This window comes from Dendrobates tinctorius, unplaced genomic scaffold (genome assembly GCF_039654945.1).
Source record: "Dendrobates tinctorius isolate UK_male_01 unplaced genomic scaffold, ASM3965494v1 ptg000213l, whole genome shotgun sequence".
Lineage (NCBI taxonomy): Eukaryota > Metazoa > Chordata > Amphibia > Anura > Dendrobatidae > Dendrobates > Dendrobates tinctorius.
This window is the reverse complement of record NW_027361880.1, coordinates 5,883,663-5,908,810: the sequence shown is the minus strand read 5'-3', so window position 1 is coordinate 5,908,810 and position 25,148 is coordinate 5,883,663. Positions and strand designations below refer to the sequence as shown.

The window sequence follows — 25,148 nt, the reverse complement described above, 5'->3', positions numbered from 1 at the left end:
ACAAGTAACCACAAAATGCAGTTTTTAAATGAAGGTCTTAATTAATAAGGGAAAAAGAAATCCAAACATACAGTGCCCTGTGTGAAAAAGTGTTTGCCCCCTAAGCCTAATAACTAGTTGGGCCAATAACTGTAATCAATTGTTTGCGATAACTGGCAATGATTCTTTTACTAGCTCTGGAGGAATTTTGTCCCATTCATCTTTGAAGAATTGTTGTAATTCAGTCATATTGGAGGGTTTCCAAGCATGAACTAACTTTTTAAGGTCATGCCACAGCACCTCAATTGGATTAAGTTCAGGACTTTGACTAGGCCATTCCAAAGTCTTAATTTTGTTTTTTTTTAAGCCAATCAGAGGTGGACTTGATGGTGTGTTTTGGATCATTGTCCTGCTGCATAACCCAAGTGTGCTTCAGCTTGAGGTCACGAACAGATGGCTGGAAATTGTCCTTCAGGATTCATTGATTGACTGCAGAATTCATGGTTCCATTTACAACAGCAAGTAAGCTGGGTGCTGAAGCAACAAAACAGCCCAGACCATCACACTACCACCATCATATTGTACAGTTGGTATGTTGTTCCTTTTCTGAAATGCTGTGTTACTTCTACGCCAGATATAAGGGACATACACCTTCAAAAAAGTTCAACTTTTGTCTCGTCAATCCACAGAGCATTCTCCCAAAAGTCTTGGGGATTATCACGATGTCTTCTGGCGAAACGGAGACAAGCTTTTATGTTCTTATTGCTCAGCAATGGTTTTCGTCTTGAAACTCTGCCATGCAGGCCATTTTTGCCCAGTCTCTTTATAATGTTGGAGTCATGAACACTGACCTTAACTGAGGTAAGGGATTTCTGCAGTTCTTTGGATGTTGTGGGGTATTTTGTGACCTCTTGGATGAGTCGTCGCTGCGCTCTTGGGGTAATTTTGGTCAGCCGGACAATCCTGGGAAGGATCAACACTGTTCCATGTTTTCACCATTTGTGGATAATTGTGGTTCGCTGGAGTCCGAAAGCTTGAGAAATGGCTTCATAACCTTTCCCAGACTGATAGATCTCAATTACTTTGTTTCTCATTTGTTCCAGAATTTCTTTTGATCACAGCATAATGACTAGCTTTTGAGGCTCGTTTAGTCTACTTCACTTTGTCAGGCAGGTCCTAGTTAAGTGATTTCTTGATTGAGAACAAGTGTGGCAGTAAACAGGCCTGCGTGTGGCTAGTAAATTTGAACTCCGCTTCCCAAAGATGTGATAAACCACTGTTAACGTATGGTTTAAAGTGGGGGATCACTTTCTCACAAAGGGCACTGTACGTTTGGATCTCTTTTTCCCTTTATAGTAAAGAACTTAATTTCAAAACTGCATTTTGTGTTTACTCGTGATATCTTTGCCTAATATTTAAATTTGTTTGGTGACCTGAAACATTTAAGTGTGACAAACATGCTAAGGAATATGAAATCAGGAAGGTGGCAAACACTTCACACAACTGAATATGCATACACACACACACATACATTCTTTATCAGCACATTCTCTATAATAACGAAACACCAGGACACTTGCAGAACTTCTTATAATAGTACAACAGTGCAAGAAAAGGGCAGCTGAGTGGGTATGGCACATCTGGCAAGAGTGTGAAGGTGCAAAGGGTAAGAACAATTTGGGATCCCACTCAAACTGAGATGGCAAGTCTCATAATAAATACTGAAGATAAAATATATAGTATATCAACTGTATATGTGTTATTTTCATTTCTGCGTTAACACATCATAGAACCTTTGTATGAAGTAATCTGATAATATTTGTACATCCATTTATATAATGGTTCTCGGGACAACAACAGCTAAACTCCTTTCCACATTCTTTTTTTTAATTGGAAAGACTTGGTCTCATTTTAATCAGATTTCTTGTTTTTTTTTCCCCATGGACCTGTAAGTCAGCCAATACGTCAGACTAGTCAAAGTCATATTCTATTCACATGAGCAGTTGACTGCTGTATATAAAAATGACTCGGTTTTTCATACGCCTAAATGATTGTAATGTGCCTACAGTGGTTATCTTTGAGAACTGCACTTAACACAATTTCAAATTTGACATACATCATAGTCACAACCTACAAGTTGTAATGGTTCATAAAATACCTCTGATTTACAATCTAATGAGCAGAAAAACGTTCAGCCATGCTGAAAGGATAACACAACATCTTCTCTAATTCGCTTTCTCTAAACTCTGAATTTGATTTTTGGAGTCTGTATTTTGTATAGGAGCCGTAACTGTCAGGCTGGTGTCTCTACCGGATGACTTGGGTGAGACAGGGGTTATTCCTTTTGGACTAAAACCTTGGCCCACTGCAGCTGGTCTCACATACGGTACAACAATGCACTGGGAGACTTGAGAATGGTGGACTTTTTTACCTTTGGGTTCACGAGTAGTATCTCTAGATCGTGGCCTTTGAGGCCTCTCTTGTCTGGGGCTTTTAGCCCCACATGGGGAAGGGCTTCGACTCTTCTGTCGAGAAGAACTGGGAAGAATAAGGTCGTGCAATCGTGCAAGTGCTGGACTTCTGCTTCGTGGGGAACGAGCACTTCCTGGGCTGGGACTGCGGGATCGGGATTTTGGCCGGAGGAGGACTTGAGTGCTGTTATCATCCTCTGAACTGGAGTCTGAGCTGTCAGTAGTTGAGCTCGGTTCTGAACCTGGCAGAGAGATCTGGGGCAAAGAGGGAAGGTAAAACAAAAATACTGATATAGAAAAGAACATGTTGACAGTTTCTTACAGAACAGGAATAAATTAATGTAAATGGGAACTGGGACTTCACTCACCTGAAAGGGCTCTGTAACCCCAATTAGGGTGTTCATGTTGTTGCTGTAGTAGCCAAGAAGATATTCACCTGTGCCTCTGGGAAGTGATTCTTCACTGAACATTACCTGTGAAAGGGATATATTGATTTAAAGATAACCATGGCAAATAATATTGTATGATCCCATTGTTTTGCTGCACCGCACTACTGCTAAAGCTGTGAGCTAACAACCTGGTGCTGGTATCTTCCTCCATCTGCTTCATCCTCTGTTTTTACCCACACATAGGACACATAATCTTTATGATGTCGAAACCCAACCTGAAAATAAAGCAGGACAAGATGTAAAACAATTGGAATTCATAAGATAAATTATTACACCTATTTAATGCTTCTCACCTTATAAAGTCCAATCCAGTCCCAAGAACTCTTCATGTAAATGGGAGACCACAGGTAGGTGACACGTGCATCTGCAGGAAGTATCCACTCATCACGTACCGAAATGTGTACAAGTGGGGCAACAAGACAGGTGGAAAACTGAAACAAAACAAACAACTGTAAAGGTGTGTTCACATGGAGTTTTATTTGCTGAGTTTTTGGAGCAGAAACTTTCCAAAAACTTGATGGTTTAATTTAGAATCATTAAAGGAGTCTGTGCCATTCTTTCAATTAAAAGACTTTATTCTGGGTGTGTGCTTAATTACAATATAACTAAAGAATTAGTAATGGATAGGTGTCTTATAGATGTCCATCCATTACTAACCCTTGGTATTGATGTCACCAGACAATATAAAGGTGAAATCAACCCCACAAATATAAACCACATTTGCTACCGCCACAAGGCAATTGGGAAGAGATGGGCAAAGCACCAAAATCGGCGCATCTAATAGATGCGCCTTTTCTGGGCGGTTGCGGACTGCTATTTTTAGACTGGGTGGGGGCAGCAATATCCTTGGCCCCTTACCAGCCTAAGAATACCAGCCCTCAGCTGCCTGATTGAGCTTGGCTGGTTGTCAAAAGTGGGGGGACTCCACGCCACTGTTTAAAATAGTTTATATAAATAACTAAAAAAACAGCATGGGGGCCACTCTATTCATCATAACCAGCCTTGCTAACACTGACAGCTGAGGGTTGCAGCCCGCAGCCGTGAGTTTTACCTGGCTGGTTATCAAAAATATAGGGGAACCCACGTCATTTTTTAAATTATTTATTTATGGATTTAAAGTCTCACTGTGCTAGCAGGGAACTCACCGACGTCACTGCAGTTCAGGGAACCGGCTGGAAACACAGCCTCAGTGACCGGTGGTAACTTCGATGACGTCACCGCTAGTCACTGAGGCTGAGCTCGCAGCAGCGCATTCATCAGTGGTTCTCAGCCTGGACAGTCGAATTTTGGCACCGCCAAGTTAAAAACTATTTATCCCCAGATATATTTATTGTGACGTGGGACAGAAGGACGGACAGGTGAGGGATATTGTTGTTTTTTATTTTTGTTTTATTACAAGTGAAGAGGGCGTCAATGGAATGGGCGTTAAGTGAGTATAACTGTGTTTGTTATTTTTAAATAAAGCAAAAGTGTGTTTTGTTTTATTTTAAATAAAAGACTTTATACTTGCTGTGTGTCTTATACACGCCTCTCCATTACTAAGCCATGGGCGTGATGTCACTGGACAATACAAAGATGACATCAAGCCCACAAATATTACACCACAGGGTAAGTGGAAAGAGCTGGCCAAAGCACCAGAATTGGCGTATCTAATAGATGAACCTTTTCTGTGAGGCTGCAGGCTATTATTTTTAGGCTGGAGGGAGGCAATGTCCATGGCACCTTACCAGCCTGAGAATACCAGCCCCCAGCTGTCTGCTTTAGCTTATTTGGTTGCCAAAAATGGGGGGGAACCCACTCCATTTTTTTAAGTTATTTATTTAAATAATTAAACAAATCGGAGTGAGGACAACTCTAGTCTTGATAACTATATAGCGGGGGTATCTCAAACCAATATCAGATCAATAGAAGTAGCAAATTGGTATAATATTTATAATATAAAATATAACCTTTATTGATTCCTTTAAAAACCATATAATCAAAACGAAAAAAACATGTGCCAAAGTGCAATTGTGCAGTGCTCTATTAAAAACAAACCGTGTTGTACTTTCCAGGTATCATATGGCCCAGGACAATGCCGTATTTTTATATGTCCAGGTGTCTCCTCACACCTAGAATCTAAGACCATATGACCCTTAAATAATTGTAATTATGTAAAAAACAGATGATCGGGTAGGGTCCGTTTTTTACAGAAGCGTTAAAGATAAGTACAGCGGTCTCAGTATCTATAGTGGTATTATAAATGGTTACACTATGCTTATATGAGATGATATATATCCTGATGCATTTAACCGACGCTGTATATATGTTGTGTTAATGTATATGGGCCGGATGTATATGTCTAAAAAAAGTAACAATATTATTGATGACATAAAGGCCTGGTCTATACATAATTACAATTATTTAAGGGTCATATGGTCTTAGATTCTAGGTGTGAGGAGACACCTGGACATATAACAATACGGCATTTTCCTGGGCCATATGATACCTGGAAAGTACAACACGGTTTGTTTTTAATAGAGCACTGCACAATTGCACTTTGGCACATGTTTTTTTCGTTTTGATTATATGGTTTTTAAAGGAATCAATAAAGGTTATATTTCCTCTATTCTTGATAACCAGCCTTGCTAAAGCTGACAGGTGAGGGTTGTAGCCCCCAACTGTGAGTTTTGCCTGGCTGGTTATCAAAAAAACAGGAGAACCCACACCATCAATTTTTTTAAATTATTTATTTAGAGTACAGGCAGCGGCTGATGAATACTCCCATCAGCCACCACCTGCTCTCGCTGTTATTAGCAGCAGCAGGCATAGGCTAATGGGGTGCAGTAATCCCATCATCTGACGCCAGTGACCAGAGGCAAACTTTTTACCTCTGATCATAGCTACGGGCTCACGCTATCATTTGACAGCGTAGGAACAGTTGCTCTTTGACCGGCGGTTATGTTTTCACCGCTGATCAGAAGCAGTGTTTACAGCGCTGTCATGCACATGACAGCGTCACAAACACCGGATGTTCAGGCCCCCCTTTCAGGAATTCGCCCATCTCTACTCATTAGAGAAAAGTTCATTTTGGAAATCCACTAACTTTATGTAAATTCTGTCTTGCTGTTTTTCTGTTATTTTTTATGGTCTCACTTTTTTTAAAAGAATATTAGTATGTAGACTGTCATTAAGGATGATGGGAAAAAAAAGTGGGAGACTTTTGATTGGCCTGTAGCAAATCTCAGTAAAGCTGCATTTACACTGAGTGATAGCCATAAATGAGTGTTCTTATAAACGCTTTTGTGAGTATTATCTTGTCGTCTAAACAGGCTGCCAATCACCCAATGAATGAGCAAAACGCATTTGCGCAGCGCAAAAAATATCGTTCTCAGTGATGCATCATCCTGTCTAAAGAGGACTCACAGTGCCAAGAACAATGGCAGCCTATGTATTTTTCGGACTATAAGACATCCGGTTCTTTCCTCCCCCCGAAGAAGCAACCGTGAAACGAGCGAAGGGGCGCGTACTTGTTCATGGACCCCAGCATGGGTAATTGATCTTTCCTATCCTCTTTATGTCCTTTACTTTGTGGGCAGATTTTGTAGTGGATACACTTTACGGGCAGTGACACTTTGTCATGAGATATAGGATGGAATTATTTTGGTGGGGATAAAAGTATGGTATGGTCCCTTTTTCCCCCTCACCCGCCTTTCCTCCCCCTTATTGTAGTTACGTCTGAGACGGCACTGGCATTTTATATGACGACCCAGTCTAATTCAGATGCGAACCTATCATGATATATATGTACATTGGGGTGGTGAGCCCATTTTTCTGGACTTTGTAACAGTACGCTTTTCTCTTAGCCGATGCACCTTGATTTGTACCATCTGATCTCTGTTTTGGTTATTACATGTACTAAATAACTATAGTCTGCCTTTTTGTATGCAAATTAATTAAAAATATTTTTATATTTAATGAAACTATGCAGACTCTTTGTTATGGGTTATAGGCTCCATTGTTTTTTCGTGTGTTTCTCAGTTAGAAGGAGCTCCATAGGGTATTTTCCCAAACCTAGGTATTGAAGACTAGGAATGTGCCATATATCATGTTTTCTGTGCTCGAGATTTTGTTTCTCGGACCACAAGACACACCTAGGTTTTACAGGAGGAAATTAGGAAAAAAAAACTGAAACAAAAAATATGGTAAATTCTGTACTTAATATCCCCTATCCTAGTAAATATGGTCCCCTCATCCCCATCCTGATACACATGCCCCCTCATCCCTATCCTGGTATGCCTGGGACCCCTTATCCCCATCCTGGTATGCATGCCTCCTCGACCTTATCTTGACAGGAATGATTGCCCCCAACCCTATACTGGTATGCAGGGTCCCCATCTCGTCCAAGTATGCATGGCCCCATCCTTATACTGGTATGCAGGGCCCCAACCTTAACCTGGTATGATTGACCCCATTCTGGTCCTTGTATGCCTCCTCCCATCCTTATTCTGGTATGAATGTCCCCATTCCCAGTCCTGGTATGCATGACCCTATACTTATACTGGTATGACTGGCCCCATCGTGGTCCTGGTATGCCTTGTCCCATCCTTATCCTGGTATGATTGTCCCCATCCAGGTCCTGGTATGCATGGCCCCATCCTTATCCTGTATGATTAGCCCCATCCCGGTCCTGGTTGCATGGTCCCATCCTTATCCTGTATGATTGGCCCCATCCTTATCCTATATGATTGGCCCCATCCCGGTCCTGGTTGCATGGCTCCATCAGAAAAGTTTAAAAAAAAACCAAACCATTAAACTTACCTTTCGCCACTCCCTTGCAGCATCCTGCTCCGTTGCCAGCAGCTGCTTAATGCTTGTAAGCAGTGCATGGCAGGGACGTCATGTGCTGCTCACAAGCAGAGCACAGTTCCAGGAAAACTCACCGGGACTGTTAATCGCAGAGTGCAGTGAGTATTCATTGCTCTTCAGTTGGGCACAGTGTCAGCCACCGGCTTCCTGCTGCTGCCGGCGGTCACGTGTGCCAATACTTGAGAAATTAATATTCAGAATATTCATTTCTCTTAAGTATCGGCACACGTGACCGCCGGCAGCAGTAGGAAGGCTACGGCTCACACTGCGCGCTACTGAAGAGCAATGAATACTCACTGCTCTCTGTGATGAACAGTCCTGGTGCGTATTCCGGCAGCTGTGATCTGCTTGTGAGCAGCACATGACGTCCCTGCCATGTGTTGCTTACAAGCATTAAGCAGCTGCTGGCAACAGAACAGGACACTGCGAGGGAGCGGAGGAAGGTAAGTGTAATGGTTTGGTGTTTTAATCTTTTCTGATGGGGCCATGCATACCAGGACCGGGATGGGGCCAATCATTAGAATAAGGATGGGACCAATCATACCAGGAATGGGATGGGGCCAATCATACCAGGATGCCTAAAAGAAATGAATATTCACTGCCCTCCTCGCCTATGGGTGTGGAATGCAGTGAATATTCTTTTCTCTTTAACAGCGGGCAGAGGAGTTAGCCGCAGCCGCCGGCTCCTGCCTCTGTGACCCGCTGCTCTGCCGAAACGGCTCCCCCACCTCCCCACCACAGCCAGAGCTGATGCATCTGGACTATAAGATGCACCCCCCAATTTCCTCCACATTTTGGGAGGAAAAAAGTGCATCTTATAATCCGAAAAATACTGTATTTAAATGTCCGCCGATTGTTAAAGATATACTGATTGGAGGTCATATTGTTCTGCAAGTCAGTCCGTGTAAACAGAACATAACATCTTAATGCAAAGTGCATTGTGGGAGTAGGCTATAACTATCAGATTATTTCCTTGGTAGAGTTGTAAGTATTTATTACAACTTGCAACAGCAGATATAGCAACATCTGTCACTGATTCCCACAATAAAAAAGGATTGATTTTCATCAGTGAATGATCAGTTTTCACCATTAGTGTTTTTCCATTTTTTTCGTATGCAAAACGGTTTCTCAAGTTTCTTGACTCAGTCAGTGAAAAGCGGACAGCAGATGGATGCAACTAGGATGTCATCAGTGAGCTGCCGAGTTTTTCATGGGCCCACAGGCTTGTAATGGCAAGTTTGATCCATGATTCAGACATCTCCAAACAGACGTCTGAATGAGGCCTGATTATGATAGAAGCTTTTTGCTGCTACTAAGATTTAGCAAAGTAATGAACTATAAGCACCAAGTACAACTATTCAACTGTAGACATTCATGGACAGTGATGCAGCTTGATGGTCGCTGTATGCTCATTTTCACTAAATTGCTTCTGTTTCGAGTGAAAATGTGGACAGCTTCTTAATAAAAGCTTCTCTGGCATTCTTACTTCAGAAAGAGTCAAAATCCAGAATAGTGCCCATAGTTCAACGAGAGCCGATGAATGTGATATACGAGTGCCCGCATTGTTTTGTTTGTATATTGTACCTGTATTATATCTAGTATTGCTCACCCTAATACCTGGTTTGGACAGACATATCGTACCTATGTTTGAATAACTATGTGTACTGTAAATCATGGTACAGTCTGCCTTTTCTCTCTCCTCAGACAGTTCTGCTGAATTGCACTTACAGCACTATATGGACCCATCATGCCGTAAGTAAAACCACAGGGTCAAGGTGTTACATCCAGAATGAGGATAGTAACATAAAGTTAGAATACACCAGTATGACTGAGGACTGTCTAACCTTTCTTTTTGTCATACGCACAATATCATTATGCCAATACAACCCTAGGCAAAACCCCACAATGGTATAAAATAATATCCTGCATTCTAGGCTCTACAAGCACACCTCATAATGGTGGCGATGACACCATAACTCTGTATTAATGATGACTGGTGTGCACCACAAGTCAACAATGACATCGATTGATTTCTGTCGTATGATATTGATTGCAATCTTACCTTTACTGAGAAGATAGCAGACACAGGTTTGTGGTCACTCTCGGTGTATTGCATATGGGACCCATAGCTGAGCAGTGTTGCTGACAGGCCCGCAGACACACTGCTGCTCGTGTCACCCTGTGAAATTGGATTTTTCATTTTCCATAGAATTCGGTCAGTCCATGCAGGCTTCCTCTTTTTAGAACTGAATATTGCATAAATACAGAAAAAGATAAGGTAAGGTACAAGGTAAGATTGAAGAGAGTGTTCGGTCTTGGTTCATAAATATTGCATCAATAGGGGTCCAACACCTTGCACAGTCTCCAATCTGGTGCCATTTACCCAGTGACAGTCAGAAAACTGAAACACAGCTGCACAGCAAACTTTCATTCGATGTGTAGCAGGTGCTGTTGAGTAATGCAGTACACCTCCTACTGAGAGAATTGGTGCTGTTCTGCTCCGCAGCGGCTGCTACACATTGAATAGAAGTTTGCTGCATAGCTGTATTTAATGCTTAGTTCTGACAGTAGCCTGAGCTTATAACAAGGGATAAATGAGGATGCCTGGTGTTGGACCCCACTGACCCGATGCTGATGACCTATTACATGGATAGGCTATCAATATCATGTGACCGGACAACCCTTTTAGTGCACGTAATTCCAGAAAATACCCCAAAATGTGACAACTTTCACAAGTCTGCTAACGCATTGTACTCCTTTACATAAAAACTTACCTAGTGTCATAGATGTTGGTCCCAACATCATACTTATATGTGGGAGGGAAGGTCAGGGGCCCTTCCATAAAGCCAGACAGCACAGGTTCACAGCATTTTGCCATGTTTAGCTGTAAGAAGAGATTATGACTGGATTTAGGTAGTTTTACAGGTGTCTTTGTTTGCCACAAGTTATGGGTCTCCTTTTCACAGAGTATACATAAATAAGTAGTGCAATAAAAATAGACTTTGCAGCATAATTTGCTTTATCATCAATTGGTGATACCACAGGCAATTTATCTGTCTTTATCTGTGTAAATGGATCTTTCCATAGAATCCCAAGACTTTAGGCCACCATATATTTTAGACTAGATCTGGCAAAAGTGTCCAATATCACTGGGCTCCAATGACAGTTTAATGTGCATCAGGGCCTACCGATTGTCCCTCGTACATGTCTGATTTTACAATGAATTATCCTCTTGTTCTCCCTGAGAAAAGCCACCACCTGAGATGCCTGGAAACAGCGCTCTCATAGAAAACACAGGACCACTCGACCGAGCAAGCGCTCTTCTGTATGGCCGAATGATTGTTTCTGCAACAGCTAACAAAATCATATGAGAGGCTTTAAAAGTTAATATCCATTTTTGTTAAAAAAAAACTGTTTATTTGCTTTTTGTGGTCTAAGTACAGCAAAAAACATGGATTTTTGTGATAAACTCACCGTAAAATCCTTTTCTCCGAGACGCTCATTGGGGGACTCAGGTACTGTGGGTGTATGCTACTACTGCCTGGAGGTTGACACTAAGTGAAAAAAAGAGGTTAGCTCCTCCTCCACCGTATACACCCTCGCCCCGATTGCGGGCGGAAATCAGTTTACTGCAAAAGCAGTAGGAGAACAACAAAATCAGCCTTAATGCAGGTAACAACATGTCCAGAAAAAAACCACCCTAATATCAAAAAGAAAATGCATATTAATTAACCAAACAAGAGCCAATTGGCTACCAGGGTGGGTGCTGTGTCCCCCAATGAGCGTCTGAGAAAAGGATTTTACGGTGAGTATCACAAAAATCTATGTTTCTCCTTCGCCTTATTGGGGGACACAGGTACTGTGGGACATCCTAAAGCAGTCCCTGGGAGGGAAGTTGACTCACAGACCCAAGCTACATGAACCTCCTGTCTAAAGGTGCGCCACTGCAGCTTGGAGAATCCTTCTACCCAGGCTCCCATCCGCTGAAGCCTGAGTATGGATATTGTAATGTTTGGCAAATGTGTGCAGGCTGGACCAGGTTGCTGCCTTGCAAACCTGTTCTGCCGATGCCTGGTGCCGAAGAGCCCAAGAGGCGCCCACCGCCCAAGTAAAGTGTGCTCTGATCCTTGCTGGAATTGGTACGCCTCTGATGGGGTAAGACTCTTGAATAGTTAACCGAATCCACCTGGCTATCGTCAATTTTGAGGCAGCGAGTCCCTTCCTGTGACCTTCAGGGAGCACGAACAGCACCTCTGACTGACGAAAAGGTGCCGTCCGTGACACGTACCTCCTGAGTGCTCTCACCAGATCCAACGTATGAAGGGCCTTTTCCACATGGTGTACCGCTGCTGGACAAAAAGAGGGCAAGACAATATCCTCATTAATGGGAAACGAGGAAATGACCTTTGGCAGAAGAGGAGAAGCTGGTCTGAGCACCACCTTAGCCTTGTGGAAAGTGAGAAACGGGGCTCGACAAGATAGGGCTGCCAGCTCCGAGACCCGCCTGATAGAAGTTATAGTTACGAGGAATGCCACCTTCCAGGAAAGGTACGACAAAGACATCCTGTAGCAGTTCAAATGGAGCTTCCTGCAGAACGCCTAAGACCAGGTTAAAGTTCCAGGCGTCCACAGTCGCCCTATAGGGAGGTACCAAGTGGGATACTCCCTGGATGAAAGTCTTTACCTGAAAATTGGTAGCAATCCTGCGCTGGAAAAGGACGGATAAGGCCAATATCTGTCTCCTGAGGGAACTTGGGGCTAAGCCTGAGTCTAAGCCAGACTGGAGAAAAGCCAAGATATTAGGGATAGAGAATCTCAGTGGAGAACAACCACGGCCTCGACACCATGAGAAGAAAACCTTCCAGGTGTGATGGTATATTCGTGCCGAGGTAGGCTTCCGGGCGCTGATCATTGTAGCAACCACTTCGCGCCCAAACCCCGCCTGGGTCAGAATCCAAGATTCAATGGCCAAGCCGTCAAACGCAGGGCCCCCGAGTTCGGGTAGCAGATCGGGCCCTGGGAAAGTAGATCTGGGCGCTCTGGCACTCGCCAGGGAACGTCGGCGAGCAGCTGCACTAGCTCCGCGTACCATGCCCGACGGGGCCAGTCTGGGGCCAGCAGAACCGCTGGAACCTCTTCTGCCTTGATCTTCTTGATGACTCCCGGAAGCAGTGGCAGCGGGGGAAATAGGTATGGGAGGCGAAACTGGTTCCATGGCAGAACCAACGCATCCACGGCGATGTGGGTCCCGGTACCGAGCGACAAATGTGGGCACCTTGGCGTTCACCCTGGAGGCCATGAGGTCCACATCCGGTGTTCCCCACCGTTTGCAAATCTGCTGGAAGACCTCGGGGTGTAATGACCATTCCTCAGATGCAAGATCCTGCCGGCTGAGGAAGTCTGCTGCCCAGTTCTCTACGCCCGGGATGTGGACCACCGATATCACCGAGTGATTACTCTCGGCCCAGTGAAGAACGTGCCCTACCTCGCGCATGGTTGCTCTGCTCCGGGTGCCCCCTTGATGATTTATGTAAGCCACCGCCGTGGCGTTGTCCGATTGAATCTGGACGGGGCGGCCTGCTAGAAGGTGATGAAAATGTTGCACAGGGAGCCGGATCGCTCATATCTCCAACAAGTTGATGGGGAGACGTGCCTCCTGCAGCGACCACAGTCCCTGGGTCGTGTGGTGTCGACAAACAGCTCCCCAGCCGAGGAGGCTGGCGTCGGTTGTGACCACCAACCAATAGTCTGGGGAAAGGGTTTCCCCTGGAGAAGGGAGGACCTGATTGTCCACCACTTGAGTGACTGTCTGACCTGCGAGCACAACCGGCACTGGTGATCGAGCGTGAAAGGGTTCTTGTCCCAGAATGACAAGAGAGCGTGTTGCAGGGGGCGAAGATGGAACTGGGCAAACGGGATTGCTTCCATTACAGCCACCATCTTCCCTAGAATCCTTATCCCGAACCGGTTGGTATGAGGGACTGGTTGGCAAAGTGTCTGGACTCCCTGCCGGAGCGCTAGTGCCTTGTCTCGAGGGAGAATTATTAACCCTTGTAAGGTGTCGAAGATCATCCCTAAAAAGGAAATCCTCTGAACTGGCACAAGGGATGATTTTTTTCACGTTGACCAACCATCCTAAGCGGGAAAGAGTATCTAGCGTGATGCTGACATTTTCCTCGCATGCCCGAATTGAAGGGCCCTTGACCAAGAGGTCGTCTAAGTAAGGCAAGACGACTATGCCCAGGGAGTGCAGGATGGCCATGACAACTGCCATGACCTTTGTGAACACTCTGGGGGCGGTGGCTAGCCCGAAGGGCAGCGCTGCAAACTGGAAATGTAGACCGTTGATGGCGAAGCGTAGAAATCTTTGATGCGGAGGGAAAATGGGGATATGTAGGTAGGCGTCCTGGATATCGATAGAGGCCAAATATTCTCCCTGCCCCTTGGCCGATATGACTGAACGGAGAGACTCCATCCGGAAATGTGTGATCCTGATAAATTTGTTCAGGAACTTTAGGTCCAAAACGGGCCTGACAGTCCCATCCTTTTTGGGGACTGCAAACAGGTTGGAATAGAAACCTTGAGCCTTCTCGTTTTCCGGTACAGGAATAATGACTCTCTTGAGATGAAGCAATTTGTTGGCCCCTAGTAAAGCTTTTGCCCGAGCATCCACCCTGGGAAGACGGAAAAGAAAAAACCGCCTTGGGGGTTACCTGACAAATTCTATCTTGTACCCTGAGGACACCAGCTCTCTTACCCATGTGTCGTGTGTGATGGTGAGCCAGATGTGGCAAAACCAGAGTAGGCGGCCTCCTACCTTGCTGGTGTCGCCTGGAAAATGCCTCGAGTCATTTGGCTGAAGATCTTTGGGACCTGGGTCTCCTTGACCTGGGCTGGTGAGTACGCATCCTCCCCAAAGGGTTGGCTCTATGTGAGACCTGTCGATCCCTATCCTAGTTGGGGCGACCTGAAGCGGCGGAATTGGCTGCCGTAGTCCACCCAGGGTTGTGAAAGGCCCAAAACCGTGCCTGAAACAGGTGACGAAACGGCGGTTTGACCCTTTGTTGAGGGAGAAAACCGCTTTTCCCTCCTGTGGAGTCAGAGATGAGCTTATCTAACATCTCTCCGAATAGGCAGCCGCACTGATATGGTAGGGAAGTCAAGGAATTCTTCGACGCTGAATCGGCCCGCCATGTCCTTAACCACAGATCTATCCTAATGGAAATTGCATTTGCGGCAGTGAGTGCCGCGCAGTTGGCCGCATCTAAATCTGATTTGCGATCGCTGACACTTCTGCTGGTAGGTCCATATCTTGCAAGGCTCTGTTCAATGATTCTGACCAAGAAACCTTGGCCTTGGCTACCCATGTTGCCGCAAACGAGGGAGAGAGTGCTGATCCTGATGCCTCAAACACTGAGCGAGCCAAGCTCTCTATGAGACGATCAGTGGGATCCTTAATAGAAGACCCACTAGGTACGGATAGCAGGGTTTTAGAAGCCAAGCGTGACACAGGTGGATCCACCATTGGGGATTCCATCCATTATTTACGGAGATCCGAGGCAAACGAATATCTCGCCTCGAGTGCTTTCTGGCCCGAGAAGCACCTGTCCGGCCGTTCCCTGTGTGGTTGCACTATGTCCTCAAAGTCTGGGAGAGTGCAAAATACTCTATTGGGGCGCTTGACTCGCTTAAATGTCACCTTATGACCTGAGGCCAAGGTGGAATCATCCTCGATCCCCAGAGTCTGGTTGACGGCTTCAATGAGGCTGTCAACTGTTTCCCGACTCCCCGGCGTATCTAGGTCAAGGGGTGCGTCCGAGTCGTAGTCTGAGCCTTGCTTGCTATCGACTGCTGGTGAAGGAGAGCGAGAAGCAGAACTCATGGATGCCGAGGCACCGGATAGACCGGGAGACGGCGTGTGGGCTCGTTTCCCCCGCGTCTGCCTGGAGTGAGAACGGCCCCTGCAGGCCGGAGGCTCCTGTGAGGTAGAGGACCCCTCTAAGACAGGTGAGTCACTATCCCTGCCCCTATCTGGAGCACGAAGGGACTCGATTGCTCTAGTAAGTGAGGCCATAGATTGCGACAGTGATAGTGCCCATTTCGAGGGACTTGGTACACGGGGCTCGGTAACAGGAGAGGGCTCCTGGGTGCGTTTGGACTCGCAGGCTTCACAAATAGCTTGGTCTGCGCCTGCGGAAAGGCAGACCGACAGGAGATGCATGCAGCGTATAGAAACGTGTGCGTCTTAGCTTTTCCGGACATGCTGTATCTGCCAGGCATCAGCGCTGCAGACCGCTGGGGGAGAGCACTCTTCGTATTCACCTAGCGTGGCCTCTCGGGGGGTTGGGGGGGGGGTAGCACTTACCACAGTCCTGTGTCCCCTGCGTTCTGGAAGTGCAGAGCGTTGCTCCGGTTTAAACAGGTGCGCGCCACAACTACGGGCAGGCCGCCGGCAGAAAAAAGGAGTCTTGGGGGCGGTACTTCCACCTGCGGCCTAGTGTCGGCCTGAAGCCGGGGGCTAAATTTCTTCGGCGCCCGCCCAGGCAACGGGGGGCGGGCCCGCCGGGCGTGACGCGATGAAGGAGGGCGGGACTTCTGCCCGCGGTCTAGCGACGGCAAAGTTGCGGGCTGGATTTTCAGCGTCCTCCCGCGGGGGGGAGGGGGCGGACCCGCCGGACCATGGAGGCCAAGGCCGGGAAAAAGGTGACCGTTGCCACCAGACGGCAGGAAGCGCTTATTCTGTAGCGGACGCTGCCGCTCTGACCCCCAAAAATGAGGCTAAGGGCTCCAGCCCTGTGGAACGCCGCTGCAGGAGCCCTCCCAGGCCACCCTCATCTGTGACACTTCAGTTCCAGCTCAGGTAGAGGGGGGCCACATAAAGGACGGTGCAGGCACCCTAGCTCCGTCTTACCATTCAAGGGGTGAGGAGAGGGACCGTCCGCCGCCTTGCAGCACCGCAGTCTAGCATTGGTGGAGCAGTTGGGGGCCGCACGGACTACACTTGTGCCTCTGTACAGCCTAGGGTTTCAATACCTTAGGGTGGTCAGGGCCAATTCCGGCATCATGTCCCACGTCGCGGGAGAGGATACGTGATGTCTATGACAAGAATTAAATATTTAGGATCCTAAACTCTCCTGTTCTACGGATAAATAAAACATTCAGAAGAAACGAGAGACCAGAAGCAGCCCTCACTTTCTCCGGAAGTCTATTACGTCCATAGGAGAGGAGCGTGAAGTCAGCACTGATGGGCCTCTGTAGAGGACAACCTGTTTAAGTGTGACTGCACGCTGCAAGATTCATGGCATGTAACTATATGTCTAGTCAGAAGATTAGGAGTTCTATATCGGAAAAGTAGATCCTTGGCCCCTATAAAGATATATTGTAAGTGTAGACTAAAGGAGCTAGAAAATGTCATAATGAGAAAAGACAAACATGTACTTTAAGACAGATTGCATAAGGCCCATGTTCCTAGACCATGCTCTGATCGAAATACTCAGTCTGATCTGAACTCACCACATCATTATTTTATATATTTCAAAATCTGCAGTGTATCACATACTTGTTTTCCCCACTGTGTGTTTGTGTGAGTATATATTATATATACTGTATATAACTGGCAAATTCAGAGCACTGCACCGTTTTATAAAAATCAGCTTCTCTACAAGTCTGACTTCCATTCCAGTCAGTTTGATTCCAACCAGAGTACACCTCGTTCTACTTAATGTGCTTTTGATTAGGTGATCACCTGAACCAAATCTTATTTAAAGAAGGAAAAGTATAAAAAACCCTGCTGTGATGTTCACAATCCTCTTGCAATAGTACAATCTGGATGGCAAAAAAAGTGCTAGTAATATTACAAAAGTAATAGGAATGAAAAAATAACTTTTAACCATGCCAAACGAGTTGAAAAGAAAAGAAAAGTCTTGAGTGAGGAAAAGAAGGGCTCAATTCTGGCTTTACTAGCAGAGGGATACAGTGAGCATCATGTTGCCTCCATCCTTAAAATTTCTAAGACGGCAGTCAAGCAAGGTCAAGCAGCAGACATTGGGGACAACAAAGCTACAGACTGGCAGAAGGCGAAAACGACTCTCCACTGACCAGGATGACTGTCATCTTATTCGAATGTCACTCAGCAACTGCAGGATGACATCAAGTGACCTACAAAAGGAATGGAAAATGGCAGCTGGGGTGAAGTGCACGGAAAGAACAGTTCGTAACAGGCTCCCAGAGGCAGGGCTCAAATCATGTAAAGCTAGAAAGAAACCTTTCAACAATGAGAAGCAAAGGAGAGCCAGGCTGAAGTTTGCCATAGAGGACTGGAGTTAGGTAATCTTCCCTGATGAGTCTAATTTTCAGCTTTGAACAACACCTGGTCATCTAATGGTTAGTTGGAGACCTGGAGAGATGTACAAGCCACAGTGTCTTGCACCCACTGTGACATTTGGTGGAGGATCGGTGATGATCTGGGGATGCTTCAGCAAGGCTGGAATTGGGTAGGATAGTCTTTGAAAAAAAAACTCAAGCGAGAATATTCAGGGTTCAAGAATCAAATATCAAGACCAGAAAGCACCAAAAACAAAAACCCCTTAAAATTTAGCTTTTAATAGAATCATTAAAACAACCCATGAAATTGGACATAACTATATACCAGGGGGTCAAAAGGTCAGTCACTTATATAGACAATGTTAAAAATAAATGTATAAAGGGGCAAAAAACTATAATGCCCTAATGGGCCCTAAAATGACCCTTCCTGACAGCGGAGGTTGGCACCCTAGTTGTAGACGATATGGCGCCCCCGCTCAATGTCGGCGTCCCTAGTTACGCCCTAGACCCCCCTACGTATACAAAAAGGGACACAAAAAGAAAACACACACTCACACCTATGGTACCGAAAAACAAAAGTGAGGAGACAATAGGTCTCATATAAAAGTGCTATAGTGCTGTAAACCTTATCTCGTAGTAAAAATAAAGTCTTATCTCGGAGTTTGAGCAAAAAGTATGAAAAATGCAGCTTCAATAAAACGTATCTTGCTGTCAAAAAGACAGCAGGCTGCAGTAGACAAAAACCTGGGCTTAATACCCTGTTCAAACATTTTTGAAAAAAACATCTACATAGGGGTTAAACTGAAATACTGAAAGATGCAGCTACAATAGGACTTATCTCGTAGTAAAAGAAATAGCAGGCTGCAGTAGACAAACACCTGGGTTTAATCCCCCATTCTATGATCTAAAAATAGCTTAGTTACTCACCGATAACGTTGTTTCTCGGAACCCATGACAGCACCACGTAGAGAGGGGGTCCGGCCATCAAGGGCAGGAACCTACAGATAAAAAGGCGGCACCTCTCCTCCGCCCCCAGTTGGTTACAGAGCATCAGAGGGTCTCCTGGTTAGTTAACAACAAAAGTATATACATAACATTATAATATTGCATATTATGGAGAAGCACTGTCTAACAAAAACACTTTACACACATTAACTTGTGCTCACCGCACACGTGAAAAGGGGGGGAATAAGCGGGTACTGTCATGGGTTCCGAGAAACACCGTTATCGGTGAGTAACTAAGCTATTCTCTCTCACCCATGACAGCACCACGGAGAGAATTTCAGAGATTGGTAGCTTAGGGAGGGACCACCGCCTGAAGGACCCTTCTCTCAAAGGTCAGGTCAGACATAGAGGCTAGATCTAAGCGATAGTGCCTAAAAAAAAGGTAGAAGGTGTTGACCAGGTGGCCGCCTTACAGACCTGCTCTATTGATACCTCTGATCTTTCTGCCCATGAGGTCGCCATTGCCCTTGTAGAGTGAGCTTTTAAACCATCCGGGATGGTATTCCCACTGGATGAATACGCCAGGGCAATCGCATCCCGAATCCACCTTGCTAGGGTACTCTTGGATGCCTTGAGTCCCTTCCGAGGTCCCTGGAAACACACAAAGAGAGACCCTTCCTTCCTACATCCCTTGGTGGCCTCTAAGTACTGAACTAGGCACCTCTTCACATCCAGGGTGTGAAATTTCTCCTCTCCCCTATTCCTAGGGTTTGGGCAGAAGGAAGGAAGGACCACTTCTTGGGACCTATGGAAGTGTGTCGACACCTTAGGTAGATATGCTGGGTCAGGTATTAATATGACCATCGTCTAGGATTTTAGTGAAAGGGGGTATTGCTGACAAAGCTTGAATATCGCTCACTCTGCGAGAGGATGTTAGGGCCACTAAAAGTATAGTTTTTAATGATAGGGTTTTTAGGGGTGCTGACTGGATGGGCTCGAATGGGGGCCCTGTTAGTGTAGAGAACACTAGGTTTAGATCCCATGATGGTATTTTCTGGGTGCTTATTGGTCTAGACCTGGCTGCAGCCCTCATAAACCGTGCCACCCAAGCGTTGCCTGCCACATCCTGGTTATAAAGGGCACCTAGAGCCGCTATCTGTACCTTCAATGTATTAGTTGCCAGCCCCTGCTCTAAACCTCTTTGCAGGAATTTGAGAATTTTGTCAATTTGTACTCCATCCTGAACCCTTACCCCGGGAGCTGTATAGAAATTTCCTCCAAGTTCTACCATAGGCCCTGGTTGTGATCGGTTTCCTACTCTTTTGTAGCATGGAAACCAGGTTTTCTGAGAACCCCCTCCCCCTCAGCAGTGCCCTTTCAAATTCCATGCTGTTAAATGAAGGTTCACTGCTGAGGGTGTAACACGGGACCTTGGGACAGAAGGTCGGGGAGATATGGTAGAACCCAGGGGTCGGTTATTGACATTCTCAGCCAGGAAAACCAAGTTCTTTTTGGCCAAAACGGGGCTATTAGTATCATTTGTGCCCTGTCTTCTCTGACTTTCCTTATGACTGACGGAATGAGAATGGGCGGCGGAAAGGCATACATTAGGCCCTGCTTCCATGGAAGCATAAACGCATCCAGGGTCCGGGAATTCCCCCTGGGGTCTAGGGAACAAAATGCTTCCACTTTTTTGTTTTTGTGGTCGGCAAAACAGATCCATGTCCGGGGTTCCCCACATTTTCATAATCTTCCAAAAAATGGACTGTTTTAGAACCCACTCCCCTTGATGTAGCTGGGGGCGACTTAGAAAGTCTGCTGTCTGGTTTTCTGCTCCCCGTATGTGTAGTGCAGATAGGGATAGTAGGTTATTCTCGGCTAGCGTGAATATTTCGTAGGATGTGTTCATTAGTGTTCGGGACCTGGTTCCCCCCTGATGATTTAAGTCGGCCACCTTCACTCGATTGTCCGAAAATATTCGGACATGATGTCCCTTTAATACCAGTAGAAAGTGTGTTAGGGCGTAGCCTACTGCCAGCAGTTCCTTTTGGTTCGAGGCTTCTAGTTCCTGACCTCCCCATTCCCCCTGAGCCACCCTGTTGTTCATATGTGCTCCCCATCCCTTGGGACTGGCATCCGTGGTGATTATGTGTGTGACTTTTATCACCCAGGGAATCTCTTTGGATAGGTTGTCTCTGTTTCCCCACCAAGCTAGGGAATGAATAGTTTTGGAGTCTAGTGTAACATTCCAAGTGACTTCAATGTTGACTGGTTGGCTAAAACATCCCATTGGAGATCTCTCGTATGTAGCTGCGCCCACTGGACCGCCGGCAGGCAGGCGGAGAGGGACCCTAATAGTGACATTGCTTTTCGTAGCGTCATGGAAGGTGTTATGAATGGGTCACCGAGGAGAAAAAAAACAAAACAAGCTAAGCCACAGAAAACCAGAGAAGTTGGTAACTATGCAGATTGCAGATCCCTGATCTTACCACACAACTAGCAGTAGCCGTGGAGCGTGCCTACGATGTTCCTAGACGCCTCGTCACGGCCGGAGGACTACATAAGCCTAAAGCAAGAAAAGGGAAAACTAACTGCCCCAGAGCAGACCCCAAAGGAATAGATAGCCCCCACACATGTATTGACGGTGAAACAAGAGGAAGGCACAAACACAGGCAGGAAAATAGGCTGAGCAAATGATGGGGCCCAAACTAGACAGGAAAGGAAAGGCAAGTCACTGTCTGCAACCTGCAAAAAACCCTACAAAAATAATGTCCAACACTTCTGATAGCAAAATTAACCCTGAAGTCACTAGACTTCTCCCGCTATATCAGCACTCTGGAATATTCTGAGACAGAGCAAAAAGAGACCGAACTAGTAAGGGACAAAAAGCCAATTGGCAAAATACTGATAAATAAGAGTGGAAATTCAGCTCAGCCCCCAGCCGGGGCTGGCAGACCACAGAAAAAACTGAATAGACCAACAAAATCAAGTGTGAACATTAGCAGAAAAACTTAGCTTTAGATGACTGGAACAGAGCTGAAAACCAAGAGCGGACAAGTCAGAAGGAATCACCAGCAACTGAATAGGGCGTCGGCTGTCTTAAATCCAATCTGAGAATCCTGAGATCCAATCGTCATCCTCATTCTCAGGTGGCAGATCTCCACCGATCAAACCAGCCACACCACCTCCCGTCACCACCAGAGGGAGTCCAGAAGGGGAACTCACAACTGGTGAACCAGAGAATGAACTCACAACAGGAAGGGTTCTGCGTTGCTCTTGCTACCATCTGAGCGATCCTCTCCTTTTTGTGGTCTGGTAGGTAACACTCCTGGGTGTTTGAGTCCAGTGTCAGGCCTAGGAACTCCTGGACTTTTCTGGGCTCCAGTCTTGATTTTTTTAGGTTTAGGAGCCATCCGAGGTTTTTTTTTTTTTTTTTTTTTTAGAGTGCCCATCACTCTGTCCCTCTGTTCTCTGCATCTTTGGGCCGAGTTGCTCGCTATTAAAAAGTCGTCCAGATATGGGACTATTAGAACATCTTGTTCTCTTAGGTGAGCCATCATCTCTGCCACTAGTTTCATGAAGATTTGCGGGGCTACCGAGATCCCAAATGGCAGGGCCCTGTACTGAAATTCCCTTATTTCGCCTCCTATGGAGACCGCAAGTCTGAGGTATTCTCGGGAGTCTTTGTGGATGGGGACGTGATAGTAGGCATCGCTGAGGTTTAATACTACCATGAAGCAATGTGGAAAGAGAATTTTGACGGTCGACTTCATCGACTCCATTTTGAATTTCTCGTTTTTGACGTAATCGTTCAGTCTCTTTAGATTTATAATTGTCCGGAAGGTACCATCCGGTTTGGTTATTAGGAAGAGAGGCGAGTAGAATCCGCTGCCTTTCTCCCCCGGGGGAACCTCCTGGAGGACTCTTTTGTTCAACAGGCTTAGGACCTCTTTTTCAAGGGCTTCTTGTTCTTTTACTGAGGATCTTAGTGGGGTCACTATATATTTTTGAGGTGGGAGAGAGAGGAAGTCTATCCTTATCTGATCCTATCAGATTTAATAACGAAGGGTTGTTCGATATTTTCCTCCAGGCTGGGAGAAAAAAGCTTAGCCTCCCTCCCACCCTGGGCAAACAGTCACTTGTAGGGCTTTTTGTCTCGGGACGAATTACCAAAGAAGAACCCCCTGTCTCTCCTTCTGCTGTCCCATTTCTGTTCTCTCAGGGGTCTCCTCTGAAAAAATTTTTTGTTTCGAAAGGATCTTTTAAAGCCTGTGGGGCCTAAATTTGGGAATCCCTTCTTTTTGTCCCCCGCCTTTTGGAGGATGTCATCCAATGTCTCTCCAAATAAGAATTTTCCTTCACAAGGGATGGCACATAGTTTCATCTTGGCCTGTAAGTCCCCCAGGCAAACATTTAAGCCACAGCGTTCTTCCGGCTGCGTTTGACAGGGCTGCCGTTTTGGATGACAACCTTACCGAATCAGCCGAAAAGTCGGCTAAGAAGGCCGCCGCCCCCCTTATCATGGAAATGGATTCCAGGATCTTCTCCCTGGGTGTACCTTCCCTTAGCTGCTTCTCTAGCCGGTCCACCCACACCATGAGGGCTCTGGAGGTACAAGATGCCGCTATCGCTGGCCTAAGATTTCCTCCTGCTGATTCCCAGGTGCCCTTGAGGAAGGTATCAGCTTTTTTGTCTAATGGGTCCTTTAGAGTACCCATATCCTCAAAGGGGAGTGCAAATTTTTTCGAGGCTTTGGAGACCGCCACATCTAACTTCGGGGCTCTGTCCCAGGACGTGGACGCTTCCTCGTCAAATGGGTATTTTCTTTTAAGGGAGGGAACCGTGGAGTTCTTCCTATCTGGTCTCTCCCATTCTTTTTTTTTATCAGGCCCTGTACATTCTCGTTTAGTGGGAATACTCTGCGTCTCTTTTGGCCTAGTCCCCCAAACTTTATGTCCTGGACTGATCTATCTGGCCGAGGTCATGCTACCCCCCATGGTAGACCTTACTGCTTTTACTAACATGTCTACCTCATCCAGGGGAAAGCAATGACAACCCTCTGTTTCCTCATCTGAGGATGACGAGTCGGTGTCTGAAGTATGTGATGTAACTTCCCCCGACGTCGAGGCCTCTGACTGGGAGACTGCTACTGTGTCCCTTTTCTTTCCCCTCTCTTTGTGTTTTAGGGATGAAAGGGCACTTTGAAACTCCAATCGGATTACCGCTCTTAGATCCGAGGCGTAATCCGGAGTTTCCTCACAAAGAACTTCCTGTATGCAGGAGTCGCAGAGTTTTTTATCCCAAGCTGCTGGAACTGGCCTGCTACAGGTGGGGCATTCCCTGTTCTTTGTCTTTTCTTTCTTCTTTCCCAAATAGGGGAAATAAGTCAATTATAATGGGGGACATTCACATAGATCACTTACCCCATTATGCAAGGTTGCAGGTACCGGTTCAGGAGGTGGATTCGGATCCCTCACGGGCTGATCCATAGGAGGTGTCTTGCTCCTCGCAGTCGACTTGCTCTGCTGCGTGGAGTGGCTACTGGACCGGCCCTCTCGCCTGTCCTTTTCTTTCTGCCGGCGATGGTGCCTGTGCTGCTGCTCCTTGGTGCCTGTGCTGCTCCAATGCTGCATCATTGGCTGCTCCTCGTGCTGGTCGCTGTCCTCCATGTCTATAGGACGCCTCCAGGAAGGAGCAGCTCCCACGTTCTTCTTTTGAATCTCCCGGGCTCTGACGTCACCTCCTCCTCCCAGCCTGCCAGCTGTGCCCCGGGGAGCACTCAATGCGCATGCGCCGACCCGGAAGTCGTCATTCCATCTCCGGCGCAGCGCCATATTGGTACATCTCTGTACCGCACGCTGCCCCCGCGTGTACCGACATCCCCCCAGCCCCATTCTCCTTTCTGGAGCGGCGGCTCGGTCCTCTCCCGCCCGCTCACCCTGTACAGCCCCTCGGTTACAGCGGTGGCGGCTTCAGGCACCGATCCCGCCGCGGCAGGGGCCTCCCCGCTGTCATTGGACTACGAACGGGACGGCCCTGGCTCCTCTTCACAGGTAACCCTGCTGCAGGATCCACGGGTCACCCGTCAAGGACAGGAACCCAACTGGGGGCGGAGGAGAGGTGCTGCCTTTTT

At 46.4% G+C, this 25,148-nt stretch overlaps 1 protein-coding gene across 2 annotated transcripts in view; it reads right to left on the bottom strand.

The window, feature by feature from the left end:
* Nucleotides 1-1,552: 1,552 nt before the first annotated feature.
* Nucleotides 1,553-25,148, bottom strand: part of INPP5J (inositol polyphosphate-5-phosphatase J) — a 70,835-nt gene continuing 47,239 nt past the window's right edge. For both annotated transcript variants that reach the window (XM_073554798.1, XM_073554799.1), the window contains 6 exons: nucleotides 10,522-10,631; nucleotides 9,810-9,993; nucleotides 3,193-3,330; nucleotides 3,028-3,114; nucleotides 2,819-2,923; nucleotides 1,553-2,705 (listed from right to left, as the gene is read on the bottom strand). In XM_073554798.1, the coding sequence (XP_073410899.1) occupies nucleotides 2,205-2,705; nucleotides 2,819-2,923; nucleotides 3,028-3,114; nucleotides 3,193-3,330; nucleotides 9,810-9,993; nucleotides 10,522-10,631 (1,125 nt within the window). In that variant the 3' untranslated portion in view covers nucleotides 1,553-2,204. The remainder of the gene's footprint in view (nucleotides 2,706-2,818; nucleotides 2,924-3,027; nucleotides 3,115-3,192; nucleotides 3,331-9,809; nucleotides 9,994-10,521; nucleotides 10,632-25,148) is intronic.